The sequence below is a fragment of the Rhagoletis zephyria genome, unplaced genomic scaffold, assembly GCF_001687245.7.
Source record: "Rhagoletis zephyria isolate East Lansing unplaced genomic scaffold, Rhagoletis_zephyria_1.1 Rzeph_scaffold_01297, whole genome shotgun sequence".
Lineage (NCBI taxonomy): Eukaryota > Metazoa > Arthropoda > Insecta > Diptera > Tephritidae > Rhagoletis > Rhagoletis zephyria.
In genome coordinates, this window is record NW_016158381.1 from 123,710 (window position 1) to 138,724 (window position 15,015).

General features: G+C 38.6%; 1 protein-coding gene across 2 annotated transcripts; it reads left to right on the plus strand.

Moving 5' to 3' along the window:
• Positions 1–269: 269 nt before the first annotated feature.
• LOC108363534 (uncharacterized) lies at positions 270–10,430 on the plus strand. 2 transcript variants are annotated; one of them, XM_017616920.1, is made up of 4 exons: positions 270–762; positions 8,809–9,202; positions 9,673–10,049; positions 10,194–10,268. In XM_017616920.1, the coding sequence occupies exons 1-3, from the start codon at positions 672–674 to the stop codon at positions 9,899–9,901; spliced, it is 714 nt and encodes a 237-aa protein (XP_017472409.1). In that variant the 5' UTR covers positions 270–671; the 3' UTR covers positions 9,902–10,049; positions 10,194–10,268. The 2 variants fall into 2 exon arrangements, with proteins under 2 accessions (XP_017472409.1, XP_017472410.1); XM_017616921.1 differs by lacking the exon at positions 9,673–10,049 and having other exon boundaries at positions 279–762; positions 10,194–10,430.
• Positions 10,431–15,015: the final 4,585 nt, after the last annotated feature.

Consider the following 15,015-nt stretch of genomic DNA (forward strand, 5'->3'; position numbering starts at 1 on the left):
TACCGGCCATAATCACCTCTTCATTCATCCGCATTGCGTATTGCTGCTGTCTAACATTTTAACCAACATTTTGAAACAGGTCTATGGCTGTCGCTCTTCTTTTTCTACATACATATGTATGTATGTACTAAGTATGTACATTATCACCGTCCGCTTAGCTCCTCATCTAAACTACTTACACATTTTTCACCTGGAGCATGGTAGCTTCTTGGGGTTTCTCTTTCCTTCTTTCTCTTTTGTAAAAATTAACGCAACACCGCCAGTAGCACCACTACCACCAGCACCATTATAGCCACCGCTGCCACCTACCCACCGCTGCGCTGACGCCGGAGCTTGTGGTTAAGTCATCGCACATGTAATGTGGCAGCGACCGGCCAGTACCACTCCCAGCAACCGCTGGCTTTTATATTCTCTGGAACCGGCGCGCTTGGCTTCAGTTGATACTTTTGCATTTAAGCGCAGAGTTCGTAATCACGGGGCGCTAAATCGTCGAAATTTAAAACTATAAATAAATATCCAACAGTAATTGGTGTTGCGAGTAAAGCTGCGCGTAATTCAACAAATTATTCCGTATGCATCTTAGTGAAGTGCAGTAGAAAGAATCCTGCATCGAAAAGTGACTTTAAAAAATTACAAAAAAAATCAATAAAATACCAAATAATTTTACTACAATGCGTGCTACATTCTTCACCATCTCCATTCTCTGCCTTTTAGTATTGAATGTATCTACCGATGATAAGCACAAAGAACAAAGCAGTTCAGGTAATACAAAAAAAAAAACACTATGTATAGTATTTTGTGTGTTTTATGATTAAGTAGATATGCGATGTCTTTTACGTATTAAGTTCGTCAAGAAATCTTCTGGCCAAAACCGGATTTCCACTCAAGTCGTATGCACGTCAACAAAAAGAACAAAAGAATGCAGTAGAAATGGTCGGCAGCGATTCTCGCACACGTAGTACATATGTATGTATGTACATACATATTTTGTTATTGTTGTGGTGGCGTACGTAACAAAAGGTGCGTCTTAGTTAGTTGACTCTTCAACTAGATTAGTTAGTTAGTGCTGAAGTATAATAGAACAAGAAACACTGCGACCTGCAAGATCGTTTGCGTCTGTTAAAGAGAAACCCTCAACCAGTGTCTCCAAGATACCTAAATAGTCCCTGGTAAGCGAATTTTTTATTAAAAAAGATTTGATCATTGGAGCTTTAAAATGGAACCATCTTTGTCCGGCCAATGCCGAACAGTAACATAGAATATGTTCTCAAGTCTCACCGCTTTAAAGCAGAGCTGGCATTCTGACTGTGTGACCACAACTATTCAGTCGGTTGTGACCAGTTAGGTGGTACCCAGAAAGTAGTCTTTTTACTGAAATAATCTGATTTTTGTTGAAAGGTTAGCCGAAAAGCCTGACTTACTGTGTTCGGAGTGTACCCACTCAGTAATTATGAACCAAATGTGACCACAGAATGATTCAACCGGTCGGCGACCTCGTTGCCCTCCATTCCACAATAGCGTGGTACCCAGCAGAGCGTTTCCGTATTTTTGGCTACCATAATTTGTAGCGCGTCAAAGTAGTCTCTAACCAGCTTTGGTTTTATCTACCTGTTTGAAAGGGCCCGGAAAGCTGCTTGGCTATCTGAAAATATATCTAGAAAGGCGACCTTCAAATTCTTTTCAAGCTTGAATTTTACACAGTTTAAAATTACTTATACTTCAGCCTGAAACATCGTGGTCTACCTGCCCATGGTTTGAAGCCAGGTCCAAAACTACCTGCACCTGATCTGTCCTCCATCCTTGTACGTATCTGAAATCAAGAGCAGGGAGCCCATTTGGCGCAAAACGGACCGCAGATTCGGATTCAGTAGGTCGAAATACATTTTGCTAGGTGGGTCCGGTTAAATGCACAGACCCCTATTGATGAAATTAAGCACCTTGGGGGGTATCATCTTCTAGATTCTGGATGGAGATGATACTCGTTCTCCAAGGCATACGCCTATTTCGAGTTATACGCGGGTAATTACCTCCTCTAGCCCAAAAAACATGCAGTGCGTCTCCACAGTAAGTCCCATTTTTTGCATATCGTACCTCAGTCGGCAGTGTCCTGTCAGGTATCCGGAGAGAGTTCTTATACCCGCTCTGCTAAGATTTAGCAGCCGCTGAGTGATTCCACAAAAGGGAGTCATAAATTTTTTGGACTTCGTTTTGCCCTGCGTATCCCCTGGATAAAGAATGAGGCAGCGTTGAGCACTGTATCAATTATAAATGCATAATGATTCAATAGTTTTTTTTTTTTGATTATAAACGGTGAATACAAAAATCCAAAACCTTCATCCAGGGTTAACTGCACATGCATGGGTCCCTGGATACAGGAACATACCTGCAAACTGCCTAGCCGTCGAGCTGGCAAAGAGGGAGGCGGAAATATCTGAAATCAATTCTGCTCAGAATATACCTCTAACCTCCTGCACAGACTAAAGGCTGAACTCATCTAGGAAATAAATACCAGGTGGGCTGTGGAAACCACCTGCCATACTACCAGGAAAATTTGGCCAAAGATTGATGTAAGGTGATCCTAGCTCTCACTCCATTGCCTGATGGACACACACGGAAAAAGGTTAGGATACCCCACCAACGATTTTTGTCGCAGTTGCAGAGACGAGGAAGAGGTGGAGAGCATTGAGCATTATCTCTGCCATTTTCCCGCCCTGGCCAACACGCGCAACCAATTCTTCAACAAGTACTTCCTAGATTGTTTAGCCGACTTGAACTAGGCGAGGGTCCTCGACTTTTTGTGCTATATAAAACTCACTCGGTAGTTCATGTACTAAGGGAGGGAAAGAAACAGATGGCTTCGGCCAGTGGTGTCACAACGGGCTTTCCAGCCTACGTGTGCTCCGCTCTCTGCGCGGGACAGCCACTCTAACATAACCTACCCTAAGAATCACATCTAAATACATACATATGTACACTTTGAGAGCTCCTGACTTTGGAAGTAGACGATGTGCCCTAATGGGATTGCCTTTAACCCCTAACACTTATCTCATTTGGGTACCGATACATAGAATCATGGGCAATATCCTCACCAAGAAAGAGTCTGCACAGGAATTTATGGGACCAGAACCCTTCATCGGTCTGTGATTTACCTCCGTTAAGCGAAATTACTATAACTCCATGAAAAAGGAGGTAAAGGTAAGAGACTTCCTAAATCCTTCACTTCAACAAGGAGAACCACTCCGTACGACCGACCGCCACCAGTTTTTTTGAAGTGAAACTTCGTTGGCGGCGGTCGGTTGGTTGGGAGTAAATTGGCAAATTTAACGGAAATTGCACACGGTAATTATTGGGACTGAAACAAGTGCGTGTATGCACATATTAATTTAACAAAAACTTACTAATAAATGGTTAAAGAATAACATTAAGAAAAAGACTAATACAAGAATGAAAGTAAAGGTGAGTACATACATAGATAAAGAAAAGGATGAAGGCAAAAGAGAAAAAGAAGAACAAAGGTGCGTAAAGATAAAGGCAAAAATGACGATTAAGGTAAATTTAAACACTTTACTTTTATATGGGTAAAGGTGAAGGGGAATATGTAGAAAGTAAAAATAAAGACAAATATAAAGAAAAAGATGAGGTAAAAAATAAAGATGGAGATATAGGTAGAGGAAGAGGAAGAAAAATTAAAATAAAGGTAATTATAGAGAAAAGGATATACATAGATAGAGACTCAATCTGGGAACTATTTCGGTATTTTAGAGATTTTCGGGATTCTCGGAGCTTGTCGATATAATAATCAATATTTTTTGTCGATTTTGTTATCGATATTTTTTATCGATTTTGTTATCGCTTTCCTATCGATATTCTTATCGAATTAGTTGTGGATCTTTTTAATGGTTTTGTTATCGATATATTGATGGATGTTACTATCGATTTTGTTATCGATAGAGTATAAAGTTAAAAATAGAATAAGGGAAAACAGAATAACATATCGTAGTTTTAAGTACAAAACCGCGTATCGTGGTTCTGCAAAACCTCGTAACTGACATTTGTGCCAAAAAAAGATATTTCCTCACCGTTCATACTAAAATATCGATACTCAGACAAAAGAAGAAGAGATATGTAATTGCGGATAAAAGAGAAAACCGTTTTGAAATAAGACAAGTTTTACCCTCTCCAATACAATTTTGGCAACCTCACAGACGGGGTTTTGCATTTTCTTGATACGCGGTTTTGTACTTTAAACGACGATATGTAAATGTAATTAGAACGAACAGAATAGAGGTGGTGATCTAGATGGAAAAAAGACAAAAATATAACATTAAGCAAAAGCAGATGCATATGTATGTACATATGTACATTGGTTATGAGACAAACTAGATATACATCGTCAGTTTCACTTCTCCAGTGTGGCCCAGGCGCACTCACTTTTTTCTAATAAATATCGCCCCTCGTCAGGCAGTGACAAACCTCCGAGTATATTTCTGCCATTAAAAAAGCGATCAGCAAAAACCGTTCGGAGTTCGCGTGAAGTTTTGAAGAGAAAGGTGAACTCCACGGCAACCTTGTGACCATGACCAGAATATTCACAAATTATGGAGGGAACACGTTTCCACCCTGTTGAATGGTAACGGAATCTATGTCCCAGAACCCGACTGCGATGAGGTATAAAGAGCTATTTCGTATCTGCTAGACCTGACGTCCTGCAAGCCGAGCTAGTATTCAAGTACAGCGGCGAGGAGGTGATAAGGTGCATGCATCAACTCTTATGCAGAATATGGTCAGATGAACGCATGCCTGACGACTGGATGAATTTAAGTGAGATCTGCCCAGTCCACAAGGAATTCGATCCCGCATAAACATAAGGTCTTATAGAGCGTAAGGTGTCAAAGGCAGTGAGGCTTTAGACCTGATAAGGTCACCATATACCAAATATTGACCACGTGTGAAATTTTGAAAAAGTCCCACGAGAAAGGAATCGACGCTCACCATCTCTTTGCCAATTTCAACGCCGCATTTAATAGCACGAAAGGAGCTGCCTATTTGCCGCGATGTCTGAATGTGGTATTCTCGGGAAACGTCTATATAAAATGACGTGGAGCAATACAACCATCCCCGTCATTTGAGAAGGACTTCTCCGAGTCATTTGATACCAAATGAGGTTTCATGGACATGGAGACTCCTTATGGTACGACTTCTTCTTTAATCTGATGAAAAACATTATAAGAACAGAATCAACAAACAAAATCGCCCTCAACAAAAGCTACGCTTGTTCAGCAAGCAAGCAGTCAACGCATTCGCGCTTTAGCACTTACGTCTTTGTAGATTATATTTAAGAATCACGGGCCCTTACGCGTTGGCAACGAAGAACAACGCAGAAGATGGAGCGAGGAGCTGTATGGGTTTTACAATGATACAGTTCAGCGAATTATAATCCAGCGCTCCTCTGGCTTTGATATGTCGCATGAAAGGACCTAAACCAGGCATGCCCAACGCCGGCAGAACTCCATAAGCAAGTGCCCTGCGCTGGCAGAATTCAATAGGCAAGTGCCCTGCGCTGGGCACGGCTGACCTAAACGCTCCATCCGGATCACGCGGTGGTAGCAAAGAAAGAGGGATGCCTCCTCTGTGATTGAAAGCCCAGATGGCCTCACTTGCAATTAGCGTCAGTTGGCTCAGAAGGGAAACGACTGGTGCACTTTATTGAACTCGGCAAAAATCATTTAGGCGATTTCAGCACCAAACAAGAAGCGTGCGTAGTCTTTAAACGGATGATAGAATTCTAGATCTTGCACATTTGTTTCTTCGACTATGTTCTTGCAACTGTGACAATGGTCCCGTGCATCGTCCGCTAGTTTTATGTTGTGTACGTCAATTAGACTGCTTTTACACAGTTCAAGCATTGAATTCTGCACGCATGTGGAAGAGAGGGGGTGAGAATAGCCTGGCTACAGCTACCTCTTTCTCCAGTCACATCCCATTAAGGGATGAGAGCAGCTGTGCCTGGAAGTGGGCACCGGTGAACTTTTAACGCATGGGTCGAACTTGGCGGAAGAGTCGGTGGAGTAGTCTTTTGCAGGGAGCTCTCCATCAAGCTCAAATTAGGCTTCCAGATCGAAGTTTTTCTGGCGGAGGTTGCTGCCAGTCAATTGGCTGCTATTTTGCACGTTCGCTCGATTCTAGGGGGTATACTGACAGGCCACTGTCCCATCGGGGTTCACGCAGGCTGGCTAATAATCGCACAAGACCTCTTCTGTCGCATAGAGAACGAGGAGTAGGAATCCTCTCAGCACTTCCTCTTTTACTTCCAGCTTTTGCTAGATTGCGGCTTAGACACTTGGGTTCATGCTTTAAACTTATAGCTTGTCCGTAGGGGCTCTCCGGGACGGCATTTACCGTTCGTATTGGTATCACAGAGAACCAACGCGTACGGTCTAAGTAGTTCCTTTACCTACCTGAACTATAAGATGTAAATAAATGTGAATTAAGTATAGCTGGTTATACCTCCTGACCCCAGTTTATTGGATCATTTAACTAGTGCAGCGATATGCGACCAATGTTGTCGTTGTGGGACTAAAGGGGAAATTTGATCCTTTTCAAGCGCCAATACCCTTTGACCCGACTTTTTGAAAATTTTGATTTTTTTTACCCTTTTCCAAAATTATGTGCGACTTTTTCCCCTTTTCAGAGATTTTTTAGGATATGTTAACAAAACCATGCTATTAGAAATTTTTCTCCTTGCAGCAACTTGATTTATGTGTATGTTTGCAATCCTGTTTTGTGCAAAGCTTCCCCGCTATTTTCTTTTTAAATTCAGCGGATTTATTCTTTTACTAGTAAAGGAAAACAATAATTATATGGTGACCCTTTTTTTCGTCAATGACCCCTTCTTGCGACTTTGTGAAAATTCTAAACGGCAACGCTGGAAGGGACAATGGAAAGAACTCATTTTAAACATTTTGTAAAACGTTTTAAGTAGATAGTGTAAAGATGGATTCGGTACGGGGTATTGAGAAATACATGCTCTTAGACTGAGAGAATCAAAATTGTGGAAGCAGCCAACTATGAGCAGGAAACGGTCTTGATGATAATTAATAGTGGACGGCGTAACGGCATCAAGGCCGTGTTAGATATCGAAACTGGACAACTCACGTCGTCCTAGGACTTAAAGATTCCCATACACTTACCAACCCGGGAAGATTGACCTGTCGGTAAATGATGGTATTTCCATCTAAACCGATGGCTCAAAAATGGAAAGAGTAGTCGACTCGAGTCTGTATGCCAAGGGCCTTTAAATAAGTCAATCATACGGCCTGCCTCATAACTGCAGTGTCTTTCAGGTGGAGATCTTTGCCATACAGAAGGCGGCTGTCTCATACGGGATAGTAAGTCTCTTTAAGGGATCGTCAATATATTCCATGACAGCCATTCGGCATTGACAACATTCGGCTCCAGGGTGGTAAAATCGAAAGCAATTCGGAAATGTTGGGCAATGCTGTCTTCACTGAGTGACGTCTCTATGCTGGCTTCCCGGACAGCGTTTTAAATAAATAATGGTAATTTGTATCTGTAGCTGTTTAGTTTATGGGGCGAATAATAATGTATCCGTGTTTTTCGTACCAGCATTTCGGTGGAGAACAGTCCGAACTGTTGTTAATTCGGGTATCGGCCTATTAGTCTAACGACAAGATGCATCTAATGGTGCCCATACTGGCGTCCCTGATAGTACCCTTACTGGTATCCCGCGTTTCGATTGTACACCTAGTGGTACATCTAACGGCTCCCCTATTGGTAACCTATTGGCGCTCCTACTGGCGACCCCGATGGTAACCTTACTGTTACCATGTGTTACGAATGAGGGAGACAGCTTGGATTATGAGCTCTGTGGAACAGGACATCTGGATTACTACCGCACGTATCATCATTATTGATGAAATACATTGCAAAGAAATTTGAAATCTTTTGAAGGCGATTGTTATTTATAATATTTGTAGTTAACTGCTTTTTATTGGATAGTGCGATCGCAATAGATGCAATCTTAATAAGAACTCTTTTATGCATAAACTTTTAAAAACCTTTGTAATTAATGTAATGGCCTGTAAGAATAAAATTTTCTGTCGACTTATTTAAAAAAAAACATAAATAGCAATATACATAGAAGGGAACGAAATGCCGGTGAGATGGAAATTGTCAAAGCAAATATCTCCCTATTTCCACCTTTTTAATTTCTGATAAAGGGGTTTGAAGAGTACACTACAGATCTGAGATCTCAAGATCCTTGTGGTCGATACTAATAACAGTCGAAGTGACGAACTATTGACATTAAACAAATATGCCGTAATTACTCGTACCGGCGTCATCACAGGGCATTGTGCTATAACACCAATGCTCCATCGATGGCGTATACCAACAAGCTCCCTCTGCAGAAGTTGTCGGGATGAGGATGTAGAGGAATAGATTCAATGTCAATATGTCAATGACCAGCTTTCCAGACCAGGCGTCTCAAGCGTTTGGGATCACGCTTTTTCAATAATATCGAACCTCCACGGCTTCATCCGGGATAGAAAATAATTTGACAAACTCTGTACTGACAGTATGGATTAACCTCGGTTAGAAGGATGTGCCTCCTCCTGGCACTCATAGAGGGCATTTACAATGGGAAAAATTGCAGTGCTTGCACTACCAACTAGTACTAGCGACTAGTACTCAGATATTCCTTAAACCAAACAACTACAACAGTGTTGCAAGATATCTTTATAACTACTTCATAGCAATAATAGATATTGTATTTTTTCGTTTGCGCAGAAACTTGGCAACAGGATCTAACGGACACTTTCAAAATAGAAGGCTCAGATCAGGGTATACAAAAGGTTAATCTCAAATGCGGTTCCAACTCGATGAATGTGATGCTGGAGACGGAGAAGCCATTCACAGGCGTCATGTATACGCGCGGTAGTTTTTATAAACAAGCTGCACCCTGCTTTGTCAAACCAAATATTCAAAATGCACGCTCACTAGAGATGAATTTCCAATTGGATCAATGTCAAACATTGAAAGATGGCGAACTCTATTCCAATATTGTTGTCATACAAAATGATCCCGAATTGATTACACCCGGTGATTCGGCATTCTCGCTCGAATGTGACTTCCGTCAACCACGCAGCTTGGATGTTGAAGCGAATATGCAGACACGTGACAGGTAAATATATATACATATAGAAAATCATGATAAATGCTTAATACAAAGCCTCATTGCAATGCTTAAAATCATACTCGTATTTCCGAATTCCCAACAACAAAAAATGCAATGTAGACATCCGCAAAAATTGCGAGGAACCAACACGCATCAGCGACAATAGACAGACAAACCAAAAACAAAAACGCTTGAATGCTAAGCAAGCAAATGCAATGTATATAAGGTATAAATATTAAATGTGTGTATGTATTTATGTATGGTTTTGTATGCTATTGTATGTTTATTTGGCATAAACAAGGAATACTAAAAATACACATTTGAAAGACAAAACAGCTTAAATTATATTTTACTAGATCACAAAATTTCCACAATTTCTTCAATTATAAACATAAAAATATTATGTATGTATGTTAGTTCATTTACATGCTTGACCTACATATAATCCAACAATACACACTAATTTGCTTACACAGAGTTGTATGCGGTTCCAAAATCACACTTACAAGTCCCGATCCCTCAGCCAATGAAGCCGACTCGAATTTTACTGTGCAGAGCGATACGGATAGCGTTGAATATGTACCCAAACGTCAAAATGCGAATGATATTGAAAAGGATGTGTTGCTTGAAAAGAAAGAATCCGATACGATACGTTTAGGCACTGTGGAAGAGGTGAAATTCACACTTGAGAAGGATGAGCTTTAATAATAATGCAAACGTGGAATAATGGTTAAGGATTTTCATTCACACAGATCACACTTCCTACTCAAAAGCTAACAAGAATAAACACGCACACAAAAGTACGACAAGCACATTTCAAACACAATACTACACTTGCTGTATTAGGTAACAGGTGAGAGCAAAAGTATGTGGCTTGAACGCTTCGAAAATTTTCAAATTTAATTTAAATTGGTGCGGTATATTCTAACAAACTGTTTGTTGATTTTTAACTGATATACATATGTAATTATTTTAATATATTACGCTTCTTTTGCAGTCAAAGTGGACGCAATGAAACCGGGGTAACAACGGATGTAAAAGCGGAAGTGAAAACAGATGTAAAAACGGAAGTGAAAACAGATGAAAAACCCGAAGTAAAAACGGAGATTAAATCCTGAAAATACAATTCGGAATATTCCATACCTATGCATCAAAAATTCATTCAGTTTCCATGTATTCTACATATAAGTTATTTTTTAAAGCCATGTTCGATACAAAAAAACACTAAATTATTAAAAAAAAANATTGCGAGGAACCAACACGCATCAGCGACAATAGACAGACAAACCAAAAACAAAAACGCTTGAATGCTAAGCAAGCAAATGCAATGTATATAAGGTATAAATATTAAATGTGTGTATGTATTTATGTATGGTTTTGTATGCTATTGTATGTTTATTTGGCATAAACAAGGAATACTAAAAATACACATTTGAAAGACAAAACAGCTTAAATTATATTTTACTAGATCACAAAATTTCCACAATTTCTTCAATTATAAACATAAAAATATTATGTATGTATGTTAGTTCATTTACATGCTTGACCTACATATAATCCAACAATACACACTAATTTGCTTACACAGAGTTGTATGCGGTTCCAAAATCACACTTACAAGTCCCGATCCCTCAGCAAATGAAGCCGACTCGAATTTTACTGTGCAGAGCGATACGGATAGCGTTGAATATGTACCCAAACGTCAAAATGCGAATGATATTGAAAAGGATGTGTTGCTTGAAAAGAAAGAATCCGATACGATACGTTTAGGCACTGTGGAAGAGGTGAAATTCACACTTGAGAAGGATGAGCTTTAATAATAATGCAAACGTGGAATAATGGTTAAGGATTTTCATTCACACAGATCACACTTCCTACTCAAAAGCTAACAAGAATAAACACGCACACAAAAGTACGACAAGCACATTTCAAACACAATACTACACTTGCTGTATTAGGTAACAGGTGAGAGCAAAAGTATGTGGCTTGAACGCTTCGAAAATTTTCAAATTTAATTTAAATTGGTGCGGTATATTCTAACAAACTGATAACTGATATACATATGTAATTATTTTAATATATTACGCTTCTTTTGCAGTCAAAGTGGACGCAATGAAACCGGGGTAACAACGGATGTAAAAGCGGAAGTGAAAACAGATGTAAAAACGGAAGTGAAAACAGATGAAAAACCCGAAGTAAAAACGGAGATTAAATCCTGAAAATACAATTCGGAATATTCCATACCTATGCATCAAAAATTCATTCAGTTTCCATGTATTCTACATATAAGTTATTTTTTAAAGCCATGTTCGATACAAAAAAACACTAAATTATAAAAAAAAAAAATTCTGTGATATGGGTGAAGACGATTGGACAGAAACATAATAAAAATATTATATGATTTCCTGTGAAAATTGTTGCGGCTTTTGTTGTTGTTGTTGTTGTTGTAGCAGCATACAAATTCCCCAAAGACTTTTTGGGGAGTGTTGCTGGAGTAACAGTCCTTGGCCAGATATAAATCTGGGTCGTTCCGGTTACGTAGACCCGACTGTCGTGGGAACGGTTGCGGCTTTTATTTTAAGATTCATTATTTCTGTATTTGGAAAATTACTTAAACAACCCAGAGAAAATGATTACCTTCATCGCCAGGAACCAGCGTCTGGTGGATGTTGACAATCGCGGACTGGGCCAAATTTGACGGTCGGATAGATAGGAGGACTCTTTTACGAAAATCTCTTCTTTAATAATTTAGATTTTATGTTTATTGTACTAAGAAGTTGTCGACCAGCTGCAAGAGAGCTGGGATCGGGTATTCCTCGGTCCGCAACCAGTTATAGCACTCCCTCACTAAACAAAGACTGGGTGGCGCGTGAGGCTGCAGGAGGGCAAAACTCACGTTGCCCTGAATCTCAGAGGGTCTTGCTAGGGATTTCCTTTCATTGAGGCGATGGGACTACTAGGGCTGTTAAGAGGAAATGCCAGCCTTGCAATTTCAGAAGCTTTTTGGTTTCGGCCAAAACCGCCAACCGGTTTTAGTGCCAAATAAGAAGTTGTACAGATTAAAATAATGCGTAAAATAGCTTTTATTGTTCTAGTCAAAATGTGTTCTTTTAAACTCAGATGAGTTGTATGCCAAAAACTCGTACTCTACTGATTTTTGATTTCCCCCGTTGTAAATACCCTCGACTCACTTTGAAGATCGCTTACCAGTTTTAGAGTTAATTTAATAACAATTTAAGAGTTAAAAAAGAAGACCGCTCTGTTCAACTAAACATGATAAAAACATTACAAGGTAAATTCATTCTCTCAATTCGTCGGCCATGATTTTTTTCTGACGTTTGCCAACATTTTAAAATCATATAAAATTTTAAATAAAAATATTAAATTGTTCACAATTGTTGTTGTTTGAGATTGAAAATCAGAATGTGTGTGTGAGTTTGAGTTTTGATTTTAAAATTATATTGTTGGCAAACGTCAGACTGCCTCTCAATGGTTTTACCTTGTTATGTTTTAATCATGCAACTAAATATATCTTAAATATAACTCAGTTTTTTCGCCTCAATATATACCTAACGCGCCCATGTCACTCAAAATATTACTCCTCATAAAAAAGTGCTGTCTATTTTGCCCATCTATCTTTCATCACTTAGTAGTTTTAATCGTTGATAAACTCATGATAAAAACATAGCAAGGTAGAACCGTTCTCTCATTTTGTCGGCCATGATTTTTTTTTGAAGTTTGCCAGCATTTTAAAATCATATAAAATTGAAATTGTTCGAAATTGTTGTTGCTTGAGATTGAAAATGAAAATGTGTGTGTGAGTTTGTGAGTAAATTTAAAAATTAAAATGTTTGGAAACGTCAAGAATTTTAAAAGTAACTCTCAGCGGTTCTACCTTACTATATTTTTATCATGGATAAACTCATTAAAGCAGCAGAGAGCGCTCATTGAGGAACCATTTTTTTATGCTCTAAATTTTATATAAATAAGTAAAGTGATGCCATCAATACGAATAACTCTTTTACAAATACTTCTAAAGCAAATTCATGAGTGCGCCAAACATGTGAAGACAGCGTTGCCGAATTGACGATTTCGTCGTCATTTTGACGTTTTTTTTTAGCTCAATGACGTTTTGACGATTTTTCGCCCCGTAATGACGATTTTTTTTACTTTAGTTTTATATATGTATGTACATATGTAAGCATGATAAAAATATTTATAAGGTACAACCGCTGAAAGCCAGCTTTAGAAATTTTGACGTGTGCTAGCATTTTGAAAATTTCTCTCGCCGTCATTTTATGTGTTGGGGTTTATTTTGACTCAAACCAAAGAAACAACAAAATTTGAATGTACATAAATATGTACATATGTACATACATACATATATACATACATATATATGTAAATAAATTATTGAAAGAAATTGTGTTTTATGGACTTCTGCCCGCAGTTAAGGCGAAAATTATGGCATGCATTTAAAGATATTTCACTTTAAAGGCACTTCACTTTTGCAAAGAACGAACTTGCTTACATTGGGTCAAGTAGTCGCAAAAAATGAGCCGAGTGTACATAGGGGTACTTTGGCAAATCCGTTTTCATAACACCACAAACCTCGATCCATTATTGCCTTTATACGGTAATTGCAGGAATTTAAAAAGTTTGATATTACTTTGCTTACAGAGGACAACGGAATTTCTGCAGCCGTTAAAGCAGGAACTTTTTTTCGAAGTTCTGATTAAAAAAATAATTCAAATTATAAATTTTCATTTGCTTATTTTGAATTTCTTTGACACTTCGAGAGAGTAAAACGCAATGACGGAAGAATTGAGCGAGCGGTTTTACCTTTAAATGTTAGTATCATGTATGTAAGTATGTACGTAAAAAAATTTTTTCAAGTAAAACGTTATCCAAAGTACAACCATGCATTTATCTAGTTTGGTTCTACTACTGTTGACACTGATTTGAAAGAGACAGAAAAATATCAGAGAGAACTTGTTCAGTCAAGATTATCTATCAGTTAATAAATGCTAATGATACACTTTCAAAAACTTCAAGCCAGTGGAGTGGAACAATTTAAAAGTAGTTGTGTTTTAAAGTGTAATTTAAAATTGTCGTTAACAATTACAAATCCACTTTTATTAACCCATATGCGATGTGGGTTCCCTTTGGTTTTGAAATATAACATATGTATTTATTGAATGTAATTTACGTAATTTTGTTTATATTTTTTATTTTGTTAAAAAAGTATTATAACCAAAACTTTGAGGTTTTTTGCGCCGAAATTGCGATTTTTTCAAGGTAAAGTGACGATTTTTCAGCAAAAGAATTCGGCAACGCTGTGTGAGGAGTTTATAGTGAAGAGAATATAAAGAACGCTAGCGCTCTGCTCAAATTGAAGTGCTATTAAAAAATATAACTCCTAAGAGCGAGAGCGTATTTTGATGGCTTTCTGTAATCTCTATACTGGCGTAGCAAGCGCCAAGGAACTGTCAAAAATCCTCATGCCCATACAAGGTCCAAACCCGTATTCCTCGGACTAAAACTAGTAAAACTGTCAAAAAATAAAAATTCGCTCTGAGCGAGAGGGTAATAGCCCAGTTATGCATACTTAGCTTTGCATGAGAGTTGTCACATAAGAATCTGTTAAAAGGGCTTTGCGTGTAAGCGGTTACCCAACACATAGCACTTAACATGTAGAATTCTGTTGGGCTTTGATTTTTACGTAAAAATGCTAAAACAGTGCAAGTATGCATAACTGGGCTATAACACAGAAAAGTACGGGATCGCTTTCTAGTAAAAAATGGTAACTTCTGACAACT

Bases quoted from the DNA above. Each gene is read 5' to 3' on its own strand.
- LOC108363534 (XM_017616920.1), top strand. From the start codon at position 672: ATGCGTGCTACATTCTTCACCATCTCCATTCTCTGCCTTTTAGTATTG. The intron at 763-8,808 runs GTAATACAAAAA...TCGTTTGCGCAG, and splicing joins CAAAGAACAAAGCAGTTCAG to AAACTTGGCAACAGGATCTA. The intron at 9,203-9,672 runs GTAAATATATAT...TTGCTTACACAG, and splicing joins AATATGCAGACACGTGACAG to AGTTGTATGCGGTTCCAAAA.